General features: G+C 41.3%; 1 protein-coding gene across 1 annotated transcript in view; it reads left to right on the top strand.

Moving 5' to 3' along the window:
* The window catches only part of LOC119457683 (thyroid adenoma-associated protein homolog), a 42875-nt gene extending 26370 nt beyond the window's left edge, over nucleotides 1–16505 (top strand). Inside the window, exons 17-30 of the mRNA XM_037719319.2 lie at nucleotides 112–222; nucleotides 1520–1766; nucleotides 2683–2899; nucleotides 5131–5358; nucleotides 5764–5965; nucleotides 6850–7053; nucleotides 7478–7722; nucleotides 8627–8824; nucleotides 10288–10384; nucleotides 12223–12255; nucleotides 12452–12579; nucleotides 13475–13559; nucleotides 14759–14897; nucleotides 16245–16505. Of these exons, the coding sequence (XP_037575247.1) occupies nucleotides 112–222; nucleotides 1520–1766; nucleotides 2683–2899; nucleotides 5131–5358; nucleotides 5764–5965; nucleotides 6850–7053; nucleotides 7478–7722; nucleotides 8627–8824; nucleotides 10288–10384; nucleotides 12223–12255; nucleotides 12452–12579; nucleotides 13475–13559; nucleotides 14759–14897; nucleotides 16245–16498 (2388 nt within the window). The 3' untranslated portion in view covers nucleotides 16499–16505. The remainder of the gene's footprint in view (nucleotides 1–111; nucleotides 223–1519; nucleotides 1767–2682; nucleotides 2900–5130; nucleotides 5359–5763; nucleotides 5966–6849; nucleotides 7054–7477; nucleotides 7723–8626; nucleotides 8825–10287; nucleotides 10385–12222; nucleotides 12256–12451; nucleotides 12580–13474; nucleotides 13560–14758; nucleotides 14898–16244) is intronic.
* The last annotated feature ends 520 nt before the right edge of the window (nucleotides 16506–17025 follow it).

Below are 17025 nucleotides of genomic sequence, written 5' to 3'. Positions count from 1 at the left end.
AATTGTAATTTTTTCTATTATGCATGATGTTCAGTACATGCTGTTAATTATATGCTGTTCATTATGTTAAAGTTAAGCTCAGTGACTTACGCCTCAGTGCACAAATTTCAGGCGCTGTCATCACTAACATCGAGGTCAAAATCCTCCTCCATCACAAGGCGGTCAGCAGGTCTCCCATTACTCATCAGGGCACTTCTTGAAGGAGAAGCAAGAAATGTGAAGGTAAATCTGGTTGCAAGCAACTGTGCAGGCAGCTTTTCTTTTCATAAATTTTCAGTGTCTTCAAATGTTGCAAATTTATTCTGCGAAAGCCCGCAAGGTGCAGGAATGTTCACGAAAGGAAAGATTATCATCCGCCCGACTGCAGCACATGCTACAGGCGGGTAGGTGACAATGTTCCCATTCTTGTTGAAATATGGAACAAACGATGACTTTGTTTGACATAAGTACGTGAAAAAAATATCTAAAATCAACTATAATTTGTCCTGCTTTTTGCTGCCACTTGCTGTTCTTCAGTAGAGCAAACACATAATTTTTAGTAAGACCCAAGTCGCTATGCTTCAAGAGAACAAACACATAGTTTTTTAGTAAGACCCAAGTCTCCAAAGTGTTAACACTGTCTTCCATTGACAGTACGTAGCACAACAAAATGAGATACTATGAATGCTCAAAGACAGTATAACTGTTGACTTTCAATTAATTTTTTGTTCGTAGGGTGCTTGTCCTTTCATGATGTGTTCATTTATCCCGTCTTGTCTGTGTCGCATATAGCCTATCATCTTAAATCAACTTTCCTGAAGACAAGTGCTGTTGCATCAGCCGAACTTTAAGCTGCGTTAAACGCTGGCTTGTTTGGGCGCGTTCCATTTCATTCCAGCAAACGATCAAATCTGCCTACTTTCGCATCTAAGGAGGGGGTTCTGTCTTCATATTGGAACATAAATTACCCTCATCCTTCTCCTTAACATTTTTCTGGCATAAAAGTTCAAACATAAGAGTGTACTGACAAGTTATTGCTAATGATGTTTATAAAAATAAAGACATGACGTTTAGCAAATATTTCATAAGTGGCTGCATTGTTATTTACTTTAGATTATGTAGCTGATTAGACTAGCAGATCGTAATGGGCTATACTAAGAGTAGACAGCCGCAGTTTGAAACTTGCAAACACTTTCTTTGAAAGTGTCATGAGGCATCCGTACTGTCAAGACCAGTCACCTCCGCATAAACAGCATTTGCAGTTGGATTTTTATAACATTAGTACTGGGGCAGATAAGTTTTGTTAAGGGCATTTAGTCCATTAAGGTCATCTTCATGCTTAGACAGGTTAATAGCCTACAGGATCCCAGCCTACTGCTTGTGATACCGTATTCACTTAGCTCTCTCTAATGCCATCTTGACACCTCCATCTCATGATCATCATCATGCAATTAAGCCTTTGCCAGCACCTTTGAGCACACCACTTACTGCTGGACATGGAAGCACATTTTGGTTGCCTCTGTCTTCTCTCTCTCTCCAGCGTAGCATGTCCTGGACTGTGGACCACTTGAACTGCGTGATCAGAGAGTGCGCTGAGCAGTGCGACGTTCCTGCATCCACAGTGGATCTGCCCCAAGCAGAAGCACTACACGTTCTCTGTGCCGTTGTTGGCTCTGCATCATTGACAGCTGCAGTGATGATGCACCTCGGACGCATTCTGTGGTTTTGCTTTGAAGGCTTGGCATCACCTTTCTGGTTAGTGAGGAATGCAGCACACCAGCTCTATGGTATGTATTTTTGCAACGCTTTCCGTGAGGTGTGGCCGGATGCGATCAAAACCGAGCTGTTAGAAGGAGATAGAAGTTAGGTAGAGATACATAGTAGCACGTTGGTGGTGGTGGGTAAGAGCTACTCAGGTAAAGCTACCACCATTGAGGTGACCATGGCTTCATTTATTAGAAGAATAATTACAGGGATTTGGCCGACATGCTATTTGGTCTGGCCAGTGACTTGAGATGTCATGAAACTCTAGTGATGCCCGATTAGTACTACAGTCTTCACTTGAACCGCATGTTATAACTTCCTGCAATAAAGCATCAGCAGATGTCAACCCGAACACTGGGCTTTATGCCTTAGTCGCGTATGCTTCCTCTTCCTCATTAACGATCATCCTGCTGAATGACCATGAACCATCACACCCTGCATATATATATATATATGCAGGGTGTTTCATTTTAGCTGCACCAAATTTTTAAGAATTGCCTGTGGCAGATAGCCCAATTATAATCCTTGATCTAAACTACTCGATGAGGCAGCCATTACTTCCAAGAGAAATCAAAATGCCTAATTAAATAATTAGAATAATTATGCTAATTACCTTTCTTAATTCATTATTTTACGGCTTATCTTTCAATTTACGAATTATAGCTGCTGGCCAGTTCCTTCTGGCCAGCAGGAGTTGCCTTGCATGCTGCATTGCACCAACATGTTGCACACACGTACGTTGGAGCACCGTCCAAGAAAGAAGTCCAAGCAGAACGTTAAACCTTGCTATTGCTATCAGTGCTTTGCCTTTCAGGTGAAACTAGTACCAAATTTTTTTCAGTATACCTTATTACCTGTTTAGAAAAGCAGTAGCTTTGTTGACTGATTATTTCATGTTCAAAATAATTTCCCCCTCCCGCTTTTTTAAATTTATGTCAGGTGTGACAGCCCCTCGTGTGCTGGGACTGAAAAAGACGCGAGAAGAATTTGTCGGCCATGATGCCCTGACTGCGCTGGACTTGTTTGCAAAGTTTCCAGATCTGCGCGTGCTGTTTCTGGACAAACTTGATGGCTCCAACGTAAACAACCACGACTTGTACTTTGTCCTCGACTTCCTCTCGAGACTTAAGCCACTTGCCGTTGGCCAACAAAGACAGTGAGTAGCAGTAGTTTTTTCTGCTGCTGTCTTTATTTTGTACAGATCACCACATTTGGCATGAGTATAGCATGGCCGCGAATATAATACAGTCGAGCTTCGATGTTACGAATACAGACAGAAGTTATTTTATAGGAAAAAGTAAATTTTAAATGTTTCTTGCTGATGTAAATGTGTAACAAATATATGCTTATGGTGAATATCAGATATAACGAAGATACAAATTGCCATATTTGGCATCAATGTAGCATGGTCACAAACGGTCAAACTTCTATATAACGAGCACAGATGTAACAAATTATCGCTTATAACAAAGTAATTACAGTCACCGACGGTTAATTGGGACTCGACAGGAACCACCAAAACTTCCGAATAATCTGGAGTTTAAAATATTGAATTTGCAAGAAGGTGAATTACTATTTCGCACTAAGCACGATGTCGCAAGGTCAAATCCTGGCCATGGCAGCTGCATCTTGATGGGGGTGAAATGCAAAAACTCCCGCGTACCATGCAACGGATGCACGTTAAAGAACCCCAGTTGATCAAAATTAATCCAGAGTCCCTCTCTGCGGCGTGCCTCATAATCAGAGTATGGTTTTAGCCCGTAAAACCCTACAATGGTATTAAAACTTTTTAACTATTTCACAAATAACCAGAAAAAGCTTGTTAGTGCATTGCTGCACATGCATACAGTTGCCTGAGTGGTCCGTATTTCGACCATCATTTTAATGTCGCTAGATTAAGGAAAGTGCAGTCAGTGCATGCACCAAATCTCCATCTTCTCTCCAGTCAACTGCACTGCTATAGCCAAGTAAGTGCGAGCTTCTTTGCAACAGTCATAGTCCAGCATTTCCCTCATTTAATCACCGCCCTTGTTGAAATACATTGTGGGTTGAATTGGCATCACTTGAACGCTGCTTGATGACACCGACTGACAAAAATTCACAATAGCAATCAAAAGAACCGCCCAAGACCGTGTCGCTGTTAACACAAAGGAACGCAGATGCAGCCTTTAAAACTTAGCAGCTTGGTCTGACTTGTCCCGCGCTTTGAGTGCAGTCGGTGATTACTGAATCGACTACGCTTCACTAGTTTTGGTTTCAAGAAAGCGCTGTCAACATGGCTGGTGATCAGGCTGACGGCTTACCAAAGCAAAAGTATTGCCTTCTCTGCTCGACTCAGTGTCCAAATTAGCATTTGGTCGTGCAAGCAGAGTTTTAATTATTGAACGGCATGCTGTAAGGTGTCTGAAGTTTTGGTCATCCTTATGCATTAAGTCTATTACAGTGGCTATAACGAATGTATTTTTGTGTGCGACTGTATGTGTGCTTAAGTCCTTGAGGTGTTACTAGAAGAAGTGTGTTTTAGGATTACATTGTGGTCGACATAGTGTGCAGCAGCTACTGGCAAGGGCTCATGAAAATGGATGTACTAATATGCACAAATAAATGTAAAGCCAATGCTTGTATGCTTGTATTAAATGTTGGCCGCCTCTCTATAGCTAATTTATATTGCCTGGGAACACAGTGACGTTAGAAGTTTACTTCTGCCTCCACCAAATTCATCCTCACTGTTGCTCCATGTTTCAGTACTTTGCATCTTGATGTGCCTGTGGGAGACATGACAGGACATTGCTGAAAGGCACTCCAAAAATAAACACCTACTGTGTGTTAAGCTAAAGTGGTTGATATCATTCATGGAATAACAAACTAGGCCTCTTGATAAACGGGGGAAACACATTGATGGCATTTTTACCAAAGCATTTCAAAAGCTGCCATGTTTTCGTGCTCCTTTATTTATTTCTTGCAAATGGATTCTCCAGGAAGTGTCAATTTGCAAGCAAGCCTTTCCCACTCTCGTTCACCACACCACACTTTGATACCTTTTTTCAGTATATTTTTTTCTAATGTCAGAAATGTGTCCCTTGCAAGTTGTACGAATAGCAACCAACTAAACCTAATGTTTGCAGCTTTAACGATTGAAACCTTAACTTGCCAGTGCTATCAGTGGCTATCTCTACACTTACAGCAGTGCCCTAATGTTGTCGAACGCGTACATCAGCTGCTGGTTGTAAATAAAATTTTTATAAGTCTGCATGCTTTGCTCAACGTAATTTGTACAAAATAGAGTTTGTTCACCTATGAGCGGATTTTTTTCTTTTTTTACTTGTAGCAAATTCCACTTTGTTATAATTGCAGTGAGCAAAATTTTAACGACTTTCATTATTACAGGAAATCTTTAGAGCCATTTCAACAATGCATACGCAACCATCTGGGCTGTCGTTCATGGAAGCTGCGCCTGCTTGCTGCGAAGTGCATCTCCTCTTTTTGCCAATCAACCCACGAGGAGGTCATGTTTTTGCTTGCAAATGTCGCAGCCCTCGAAGGTGTAAATTCCTGCAACAGTGCCCATGCACATCTTTACGCCATCAATCGTCTCCTGAGAAACAACCCGGCTTGGTTGGTACTGAAGTTTATTTGTTCTCATGGGGGATAATACATGGAAAGGGACCTCAGAATGAAAAGCCACAATAGGTGGCTTGTTGCGAATTGTGGGTCCAAACATACGTAACTTACCCAACACCATCACTCCGTCTACAAAAGCGGACTCTGTGCATCATTACTTTTTCCTCGGTGCATCATCCCAGTAGTACACTCTTTGAGGGCTGTCATTCTGTGGTGTCGTTTACTACTTTACGGAACTATAAGATCTCCTCCCTAGTAAGCAAGACAATAACACTAACATACCTCTGCCTCGTAACATCTTCACCTACAATCCAACACCTACAATCCAACAAGTTGAATGTTGGATTGTAGGTGACTGGGCACACAATCTATTTAAATGTGCTTTGCCTTTCTACACAGTGTCCCGGACATTGCCAAATGGTTTCAGGAAAGTGACTGTCTCAGTAAATTGTCATGGACATTGTCATCGAACTATTTTGTGAGAATTGAGTTCTTGGACTTGCTCGACCTGCTGTCCGACAATGGTGACTGCACTGAGTGCCAAGAGAAGTTGCAAAAGTCATTTGTGCTGGACATTGCAGACTCCCCGAGCCCTAAAAAGGCAAGATTTCACATTTTGTTTGTACATTTCGTTACTTTTTTTTTGGTGGTCTGCTGGATGGTGTTCAGTTTAAAGAAGCATTATGCTAGATATCGCTGGAAAATGTCGACATCCATGCTGATATTCCAAGGTGTTTTGGTCTAGTGACCCCGAAAGTAAAATTGCGATAGGGTCTGGGCCCTCCCTCTGTAGAAATGAATGTAATTGGTCTCTTCACTTATTGAGCAGCCGATCATTAATGTATTGTCATAGATTATAGTTTTAATCACAGCCGGAGCACTGTTACCTGAAATGTGCATGGCAAACTTTCCTTGTAGTGTTATGCAACTGAAGTGAGCCATGTGAAATAAGTGGGTAGTGGAAAGCAGTTATTAGAATATAAAAATAAGTGGCAACATTGCTCAGGTGTAGCTGGTACCTCGACAGTGATTGCCCCACTATAGCTGTTTTTCGGGTTCTCGTTGTGCTTGGTTGTGTATTATCAGTCTTGTAGTCTTGGTATCATGTGCATCAACAGCACAGTCTAGAAGCAATTAGTACTTTGTATGCCCTGACAGAAGTGTGTGTACGCACACATAGTGCAGCTGCGGAGACTAGATGATGTAGCAACTTTGTTGTGTTCCAGTTGTCTTAGTCATTAACTTGAGTACATTGCCAGTGTTTCCAATGCTAATCCATTCTTAGCCACCCGACGTCACAAGTGACAAGGTTGACTGTAGAACAGAATTCAATGAAAAAAAATGAAAATGGCCTGTATTACAGGTCGCTGTTTCCGTTTGACCATTGACGTTTTTGCCTGTGGCGACGCCCTGGCGCTATTTTCGTGTTGTGGCATTTTCTATGACCGAGGCGTAAATCTGTCTCTGCATTGCATCTAATTTCAGCTGCCTGGGAGCGTAATGTGGAAACAAAGACAAACAAAATGGTTTCTGAGAAGAGCAGCACACCTGTGCCCACCTGAAATAATAACTGTGGTTGAAAAGGGGAAGGCGTGTGATGTTATCATGGAAACTACTCTTGAATTTCTCTTTCGTCAAGCACAGCAACCAGACTCTAAAATCACATCAGACTTATGGTGCGAAGTGGCGGTAAGTTCTTTTGTGTTTTAAGCTTGTATTCCCGTTAAATTGCACTTTCTTTGCTGACATGTTTATGAGCTGCATGTAATGCCTCACAGTAGCCTGGCAGGCAGTCATGTAAAAGTTGATTGCAAAAACATCTGCAGTAGTTCCAAAAATTTAGAGCTGCTTTGAGTGAGTGACCTGGCCGTAAACATACTTGCCTTGAGACTGGTACAAGACATAGCAAGTGTTATATATGTTATTGTCAAAGCATTTACTACACACCTTTATTAGTGGTGACCGACTAAGCAGTTAATTTGAAACATGCCGCACTATCTCGTAGAGAAATTGAAATCATAATGCATTTAAGCCTCTGTTTTATTGTAAAAAGACAGTTTGTACATGTTGATGACATTTGCTCGTCTCATATTGTCTCCTGGTTACATTCCAGGTAGCCCTTGTGACATACTTAAATGATGGCCCAGGTCTGCCAGACCAATCTGAAGATGTTTTGAATTTGCTGGAATTGCTCTTGCGTAAGCAAAAAGTGACTAACAGATGTGTTAACCTCACTTGGCTGACAATGTTTCAACGCATCGCTGTTGAGACGTCATCTGTAGCAGGCACAACAGTGAGAGCACTGTCTCTGGTGGTTTGGTCACATTGCTTAAAACACTGTTTAGAAAACCTTGACTGGTGAGTACTAGGTGCCCACATCATAAACCATCATAAAGAATGTCACACTAGAACTGTGTCCAGTCATGTTCTTGTTATTGTTGTTACTACTACTACTACTTCTACTACTACTACTACTACTACATTTGGAGCCAGTTCTGTGCTAAATATAAAAGTAAGAAAAAAAAAGGTTGTAATTTTTCACATGCATTTAGAAATACTCATTCATGACATGGCTTTGCCCTAGAACCCATGAGTTAAAGGCAGGAGGGCAGACCAGTGTTTTCTTTTCATTTTTTTTTTTTTTTTTTTTTGCAATTGGTTGAGCCTTTTAGAAACATTTTGGAGTCTGCTGAAAATCTCAACCAAACATGTTTTGTAGCATGGGTAGTCATTCCTATCTGGCTATATTGCACCTAGAGTTGGTGATATGGTTTGGGCTTTTTGGTACAGGCAGAAAAACGAAAAGGTTAATCAAAGAGAACAGGAAGAATTACTGGGGGCAGACACAATGCTTAGCCCCCTCTCCCCTTTTTTATGCACACAATGAATAGTTAATGTCTGCTTCAATGGTGACAGCAATAGTGCCCCTGATATGTGTTATAAACAGTCCGGACAAGTATTGCTTGTAGCTTTAAAGGGACATAATTAAATGAAGAGGTAGCGAACTGTAAGGGTATACTATATATTCCAACTCCTCATTTGCATCTTTTTTCTGTTGTTTCTCCTTAACCGTTTGAAGAGTATGCTTCTTCAGTTCGTGCTTGTTAGTGCTGGTGGTAAACACTATTGACAAATGATTTCTTTCCTTCCTTTTTTTTTTGTGCCTGTGCTTTTTGGCTAGAAAAGCAAGCAAGATGCAAAGCATTTGTTTTGTGCATGTAGTGTGTGACTGGAGCCTGAGACTTGTTTTTCATGCATCCAGCTGCTCACTCGAAGTTGAAAGGAGTGCCGAGTCATGGATTTCAGCCATTACATCTGCTGTGAGCAACCAAGCAAAGCTGGCAGCTACAGCGGACATCTGTCGGGTGCATGCAGCACACTCTCTTCACATTGCTGGCAATGCAGTGTTCAATTGGGCTGCTTACAAGTGTATGCCACACAAGGCAAAGTATCTTCAAAGGTAGTTATGCAAATTATAGCCTGTTTGTGCTCCTTCACTCTTTGCAGTGGAGTGTGAGGTCAGTAACCTCACACTCCACTGGGCCCTAATATACCCTTCGTTTGTCTCTCCCATTTTTTTACAGGGACACAACAGGAAGACATTAAGTCGAGCTATATTGATAGGTTATTCGGCCACATAGAAGTCTAGCATCATTTTAAATGTGCGAATATATACCCGCCGTGGTTGCTCAGTGGCTATGGTGTTGGGCTGCTGAGCACTAGGTCGCGGGATCGAATCCCGGCCTCGGCGGCCACATTTAGATGGGGGCGAAATGCGAAAACACCCGTGTACTTAGATTTAGGTGCACGTTAAAGAACCCCAGGTGGTCTAAATTTCCGGAGTCCCCCACTACGGCGTGCCTCATAATCAGAACTGGTTTTGGCACGTAAAACCCCATAATTTAATTTAAATGTGCGAATATATCTCTTTGATACATAGAAAATCGCCGCCAAAGGTCCTGCTGCTGCCCCTAAATTTGAACCGCCCGCTCCAAAACGAACGAGTTAAAGTAATCTCCACACGATGTCCCTCTATGCTGCTCTCTCTAAATCTGTCAGTGTTGACGTCACATGAGAGGCACTGTCGTAGTGCAAGCATGCCAGAACGACCATTGTCTTGTCTGATAAATTGTAAGTTGCACACGGCCACGGTGTGACGTCATACTTTGGGATGTATGAGAACATGTCTTTTCTGAAAAAATAATCAATCTTCACGTTTAACCGTCCACAACAGGTGGTACCACTGCAATTTTTCATTTTTGTAAATTTTCTTGCTTACAGAAGCTCTGTTCTCGCTATGAATCAAGAATTTGTTATTACAGAAGCCTACTGTTTCAATCACGCTCAACTTGATATTTTCTTTTTGTGTCCCTCGAAACAAAAGTATACAATCACTGCATTCTACCATTACTGACATATGAGGTAGAAACTTGGAGCTTAACAAAAAGGTTTAGGAAGAAGCGGAAGACTGCATAATGAACAGTGAAACAAAAAATTATATTTGTAACATTAAGAAACGGGAAAGTCGACACTGTGGATTAGAGAGCAAACAGGTGCAACCAACTTTAAGCTTAAGAGAAAGAAACATAGTTTGGAAGGTAAAGTAATGTGTAGAGCAAGGTAATGTGTGGTCTGTAAGAGTTGCATAATGGGCGTCTGGGAAAGGGAAGAGCAGTCAAGAACAGCAGAGAACTAGGTGGCATGATGAAAGTTGGGAATAAGCAGGCACAGGATAGAATCAGCTGACACGAGTCAGGGCAGGCAATTGGAGATCGCTGGGAGAGGCCTTTGTCCCGCAGAGGACATACCTTATTGTAGGCTGATGGTGATATTAAACGAGTACATAGGTACATGTGGTGAACTTCATGTGCAGATTATTGTGTGGAGTACTGTGTGACATTAACGTTTGTTATCGATTTCTAGCTTGTTTAGCACAACACTCCAGCTTCTTCAAGATGAAGATCCCCAGGTTCGCTCTAAAGCTGCTGGTGCACTTCCACTTCCAAGTGCTGAACCACAGGTATATAACGACAAACAGTAGACTCCCATTAAGACGAATCCGGTTAAACTGAACATTTGGATATGAGGAACAGTGTGTGAACATTTGGTTGGTTTTCCATAGACCCTACGGGAAAAAAGTCTGTTTAACACAAACTGCAATGTTGGTTACGTCAAACTTACGCCGCGGTCCCACTGACGCTTTCTACTCATTTCAATAAGGGGCTTAGATCAGCAGTCGTCAAAGAGACGATTCAGCTAGCTACACGAAAAAGTGAATGGTATTTCTGTGGAAAACAGCTACACCAATGTCGACGACTATGACGTGGACACCTTTAGGGCTGCCACTATGGAAGCAATAATTTCGGAGATATTTGAGCTGCCTTGCAGGCTCATAATGATGGTGAGAACACTGTCCAGGAGCCACAAGAGTCAGCAGTGTCTGCACACAATGCAGCGCTGAAAATGTCCTAAATATTTTGGTGCATTTTTTCGACACAAAGGCACTGAAGAATTATTGGGCAAGCTAGGCAAGATGTACACTTTTTGTGAAAGTGCAAAAATTTGCACAGGGCTTGCAATGTAGCATGCAAATCCAACAACTTTCTTTTTTACATCTGCCTCTTGGTTTTATTGTTTATGTTTACTGTTTATGTCGCCCTGGAAATGGTATATTTTCAGTCTTCCGGATCACTTTTGTTATAACAAAGTTCTGGTTAGACAAATATATTTTCACAATATCAATAAGTCCATGTTAACAGTAGTCATTTGTAAAGTCAGTTGATGCTAAGGTAATGAAAGCATAAGAGAAATGAACTTCATTAAATTTTGCTTTAATTGAAGCATCCATCTTTCCCTGCTGAGCTCCTTCAGTTTGTTTATGGGAGCGCGCAAGCATAAAAAGTGTGATGTTCTGCAAGCTGGCAGCAACAGCTGTTTCTGTTGACTTCTTGTAACCAATGACAGATTCATTTTCAACATCGAAGATATGCCAATACCATATATATGTTACTTCAAAATTATTTCTTGAAAATGTGTCGATCAATTTGACCTGTATATTGACTCTTACAGGAACATGCGAAGTCATTCTATTGCTAAATAATAGCCAGATTGATTTAACAGTTTTCAGCTGTAAAAGAAAAGAAAAAAAAAACTCTTTAACCAAGATTTTGTTGCACTATTAACCATTGCAGCAGTGGTACTGTCACAAAGAATGAAAATGGGGAAGAAAAAAAAGGGAGTTGAGGAATACTTTATATTTCGAAGCAGTATCACAAATGTGCATACCTAATCCGTAAGACAAACAATAAATAGGCCAGCTTTGGGTGCACGATTTTGGTGCACATACACACTGGAACAAAGCCAGCAATACACATTCACAGTGCTGATCCTAGACCTCATTCCTTTGTTTGCACTGTTTGCTTGCTTTTGCATCTAATTAATGTACCTGCCGACCCCATGCAATATGATTTGGCATAAAATTTGGCTTAATATCCTTTTCAGGGGTATTTAGGCACAATCTCATCAGAGCAGTTGACGACAGACATAGACCTGGCCAAGAAAGAACAGCACAGTATGCCCTTAGCAATATCTAGATTTAGATAATGATCTGGAACCCCAGACAGTGTGTCAAAATAAAATTGTTCGTCCTCTTTTGGGTTTGCTGAAGCTTTGGTACATATTTCACTTTCGTTGAAATGTTGTAGCTTGAAAATGAATTTATTTTGATGTTTATACTGGTCAGCTGCTTTGAGTACTTATGCGTTGCAGCAAACACTGCTGTAACTTTTGCAGCTTGGCTGCCTAGTATGAGCTTCATGGTCTTTACATCTAATTGGTTTCTTATTTGGTGTTTTGCAGTCACTTCCTGTCCAGCCTAATGTAGCAGCAAATGTGAGTCACCTATGGCTGCACTGCATGAATGCAGAGCCAAACATTTTTATTTTTTTTTATTTTTGTTATCAAGCATGTGTCTGTTATGAAGAAAAGAAACTGTTCTATGCATAGCCTCCTACAAGTAGTGGTGATGGTGCTTAACTTGTGTATAAACTGGCCCCCTTATTTCTTTTTTCTTTTTTTTTCAATGCAGAACCTTTTCAAGAAGTTGGTGCTGGCGTTAGAGGGTGACGCACCAGATTTAGTTAAGTTCTTGTGGTGCGAGCTTTGCCGAAGCGGCCCATCTGCACTCAGCGAATTCCAGCAGCTCGTAAATCCCACGTAAGTCCTCTGACTTATGCACTTACGCCTTCAATTTATGCTTTCTCCCTCTGACTTCTCTCTCTCTCTCTTTTTTTCAATGCACTGCTACCATTATGCACCTGTGTCGCTGCTTATGCAATTCAATTTATGTGAATAACTTTGATCACAACGTTCATTGCATTTGCTGGCAGTTTATTCCACAAGGTCGGTCGGTATAGTTCCGTGCTGGGAATGGTTGCTTTTGTTATGGTCTACTCAAGAATAATTAAAATTTCCAGTTTTCAGTATGGGTGTGGGAGCATTTTTTACATTCCACGCCTACCGGAAGCAGTTGCTCTGGCTTGCCGTGAACCACAGATTCACATTTCACTTTCGTATTTCACCACTCTTCACAGTTATTTTCTTAAAGACCCCTCATGTAGTGGTACAGTCGAACACCGCTGTAACAAAGTCACATCTAAAACAAAAATATATTTGTTATATCCAGTATTTGTTATAAGCATATGTTCTTTACATGCTGATATTACCAAGAAATATTTTAGATTTACTTCGTTATATCTGATAATTTGTTATATCTGTGTTCGTTATATCGAGTTTTGACTTGTATTACATAAGGGGCTGCTCATGAGTGGAATGGCTCTGCTACTCTCTTGGCTTGCCATATGTAGTGCATGTACCAAGGGTTGATGTGCTCTGCAGTATCTTTTGTAAGGCAAGTTAAGTGTGACTTCCTTTTAACACACATTGCCAATAACATTTGTGAAATATAAGTTGTCATTATTAGTTTTCAAAATAATGGGTGCAATGTTGCAGTTATGGCAGAGTCCACACAACTGAAATGGACTAAGGTGACTAAGTCACCAGATAATCCTAAATGCCAATCGAAAATTTTTTTTTTTTTTTTTTTTTTCAGTGTTGCAAGCCTCTTTGAGCAGGATGAAAGTGGTGTTTTTATGGAGCCAACAGTTGTTTCTCAGATGCTGCATCGAGGCACTCAGGTGAGAGGGCAGCGTTTTAAGAACATAGGTTGAACCTAGTTTATGTACTAAGTTTGTAAGTGTGGGTAAACCTAGTTCCCTTTAATTGCTTTTTGATAGTGTACATAAAAAAAAAACAATTCTTGAGAGCGGACTAGTTGGTATTCCATCACCAGTAGACTTGAAGCGCATAGGAAAAAAAAAAATGGGGACAAAAGATTAGACACGGATTAAAAATCGCCACACAAAATTGTGGCATGCGAGTAAGGAAGCTTTAATACAAGGATGAAATTAGTGCACATAAATTTAAATGTTTGGGCTTTCAATACGGTGTCTACCCACATACAAGGCATGGTTCATGTGCTGCATGATCTGGTGTTAAGAGAGCCCAACAGACTTTGACAACATACAGTCAGTGGGCAAGAATCCCGACAAACAGCATACATTTGTAGTCAATCTACTTTGTGTCGCGAAGTTGAACTAGGTGTCACCTTGATCTTTGTCAATCGCTGTGGTACTTCAAGTCCATGCAACCGTTATGTTTGCAACTATAAGTAAGAAAGGTGGCAGCCGGAGCTGAGCAAAGTAACTGTTTCAGTCAGGAAATGGGATGAGACAGTGCCTCTCTTCAAGCTCTCTCCTACTGTACGAATTTTTTTACACCCCCCCCCCCCCCCTTCCTTTTTATCTCTAGGGCTGTGGTTCTCATGGCACATACACTACAGGCTTCTTACCATAGTTTTCCTTCAGCCTGCAACTACCAAAAAACTACCTACTGCGTACTGTTTTGACATGCTTTGCAACAGCGGTGGTGTAGTAAAATGCGTGTCGACTGCTAATAAAAGACGAAGACAGAGAAAGAAAAACACATGAATAATTCATGAATGATTGTGTGCTAAACTGATATTTAATTACTTTTGCAATTATGAGTGCTGACTAGGAAATGTGCAAAGCATCATCCTACTGCTTCAACTTTCCTCCGCTGGAATCTGATGTGCGTTGTTATATAAAATTATGTAACTTTGACTGAAGGGGCTGTTTCATACCTGCATAGGGGCAGTTCAAGTAGGCACACACTACTGCCATCTTGATGCGAAAAAATGCTTGTGTACTAAGCCTTGGGTGCACATTGTAGAACTCCAGTTGGTCAAAATTAACCCGGAACCCTTCACTATGGCATCAATCAATCAGTCTATCAATCAATCAATCCCTCGTTGCAGATGGCACTGGATGCCGCACTTCAAAGTGGTGCAGATGTGACAAGCTTTCTTTTAGATGAAGCTACGAGACTGGTAGATGAACTTAAAGCTACATCTGAAGCCCTTGATGAATTCGTCCTGCACACAGGCAAACCCCTTGGTAAGTTATTGCCTCTCAAACAGTTGTGTTAGGTCAAGCTTGTGGGGCTCTGGCAGATCCACTCCACCATCTTTCGAAAAACCAAAGCACCACTGCCTGCGCACGTTTCATATGGTAGCAGATATCAAACTGCACAGAACCTCAGTGAAACTTTTGTACACAGACAAGTGGCTGCGCAAGGTTTATTGTTGAGCGTAATGTTTATTGTAAAGTGGGAAAAAATGCAAGAGACGTAATCTGCTTTGTGTTAAAAGTTAGGAAGAAAGTCAATTTTGGATTCCCTTTCTCAGACTATGGCTGATGAGACGGGTGGGAACCAAAGCCATTTTTCCATGTTGTCTAAGTAGTCATTGCATTCAGAAATGTTAGCAGCGTAGTTTCCAGTGCGCACTTTTTATCTTACCCGCATTTCACCACTGAAAATGTTTTTCTGACAAGGTTGGATGCTCGTGTGAGCTATTAATCCATGGCAAAATTAAGTACATCGAAGAGGACAAGGACATAGAAAGATACACACAGCACTGACTTCCAATATTGTTTATTGGTCATGCACAGAACACACATACAAGGCATGTGCCTAAAAAAAAAAAATCAAAGCTGTCATATCACACAAGTGGAAGGAAATCTCACTGTTCAAAAAGCATGTGTGAATAATTTGCAAGGCGCATCAAAGAACTTCTGAAACTTTAGCCCCATTTATTGTGCCATCGTCAAGTGAGATTACGTGCCTGAATCTGCCCTGAAGTTTTTGGATGCGCGTCACAAATTGTAAGCATGTGGTCTTTGAACTATAAAATTTCCTTCTGTTTGTTCAAAAAGATCCTTTGATTGCTTTTCTCTTCTTTTTTCTTTCTGCGCTTGCCTCATTGTATATATCTGTGTTCTTTGCATCACCAATAAGCACTGTTGGAAATCAACGTCTTGCTCATCCTTCCACACTATGCTTAGTTTTGCCAAAAATCTTTCGTATTTTATGGCTTCTGAAATGCAAGGCAGCCAAGCAAGGACGAGGACAGATAGGGTGAGAACAGAAGTGGTTGGCAAACACCACAGAAATCATCTGCACAAGGACAGCCAGTGCAGGGGATGCATGAACTGCTAATAAACAACATCTCGGCGCTTGTGTTTCCCTTCCCGTCTGTCCATGATATAGCCCATGTCCATGTTGCTGTGCCGTATTGCACTTCAGAAGCTATGCAACGCCAAGCTAACCCAGCATCATGCACCATTGTATTTCATCACTAGGAAAGAGTTGCCCAAGTGCACACGTTGGGCTAGACCAGAAGAGAGTTTCTGTTGTAGCACACCAACAGGCCGTGTACCCTTCATTTGAATCCACACCTGCAGGCTCAAACCTTGAAATTCTGGGCAGGCCAAAGCTGCACCATGCCGTTGCAGTGTTGCAAGCACGTGTGGATCTGGTTGAACGGGCTTGCGCGCAATTCAGCACAGAGCAGAGTCCTGGTGCGTTCGCTGAAACGATGCTGCCAGGTAAGGAGGGCGGTGAGCAGTCACTGCTGCCGAGGGCAGCTTTGCTGCAGGTTTCACGCACAAAAGCGCGCCTTGTAGATATTTGGACTCGGCTGACCTTTACAAAATAAAGGTGTGTACTATAACATCGTTCTGTAAAACATTGGCTTTATTTGTTTATTAGCAATTGCGATTGTAGAAATGAAGTGCAGAAAGCTGCAATATTCAGGCCTACTTCATGCCCACAAAGTGTTCGCGCGCACGAGTTACAACAATGGTTCTAAAGCAATGATAATTGTGTTGAGAACTCGTTGTGCAATGCTGAAGCAATTAGACGATCGAGCTGTGGTGCCCAGACTCGTCCGGAATATGCTCTGAATGCTTCATGGAAGGTTATTTTTCTGGACGAATCAAATTCAATTTCTCAGTAATACGTCACAAGCTTGAAATTAAAATTGCACTTACTGGTATTATGTTGAACGTTTTACATATTTTCTTGATCTCAACATTCTAATAAATCTTATAATTGTGCTATCTATTTTAATTCAGGTAACTTGTATCTTAAAAAAAGTAGATCTTAAGAAAAAATGGACCTTGTACCAAAGGAATATGTATGCTGCTAGATTAACAGCTTCAAACTTGTGCCTTTGAAACTGTG

The sequence above is a fragment of the Dermacentor silvarum genome, chromosome 7, assembly GCF_013339745.2.
Source record: "Dermacentor silvarum isolate Dsil-2018 chromosome 7, BIME_Dsil_1.4, whole genome shotgun sequence".
NCBI classification, from domain to species: domain Eukaryota; kingdom Metazoa; phylum Arthropoda; class Arachnida; order Ixodida; family Ixodidae; genus Dermacentor; species Dermacentor silvarum.
The sequence above is the reverse complement of the archived record's forward strand: the minus strand, read 5'-3'. Positions and strand labels throughout refer to the sequence as shown.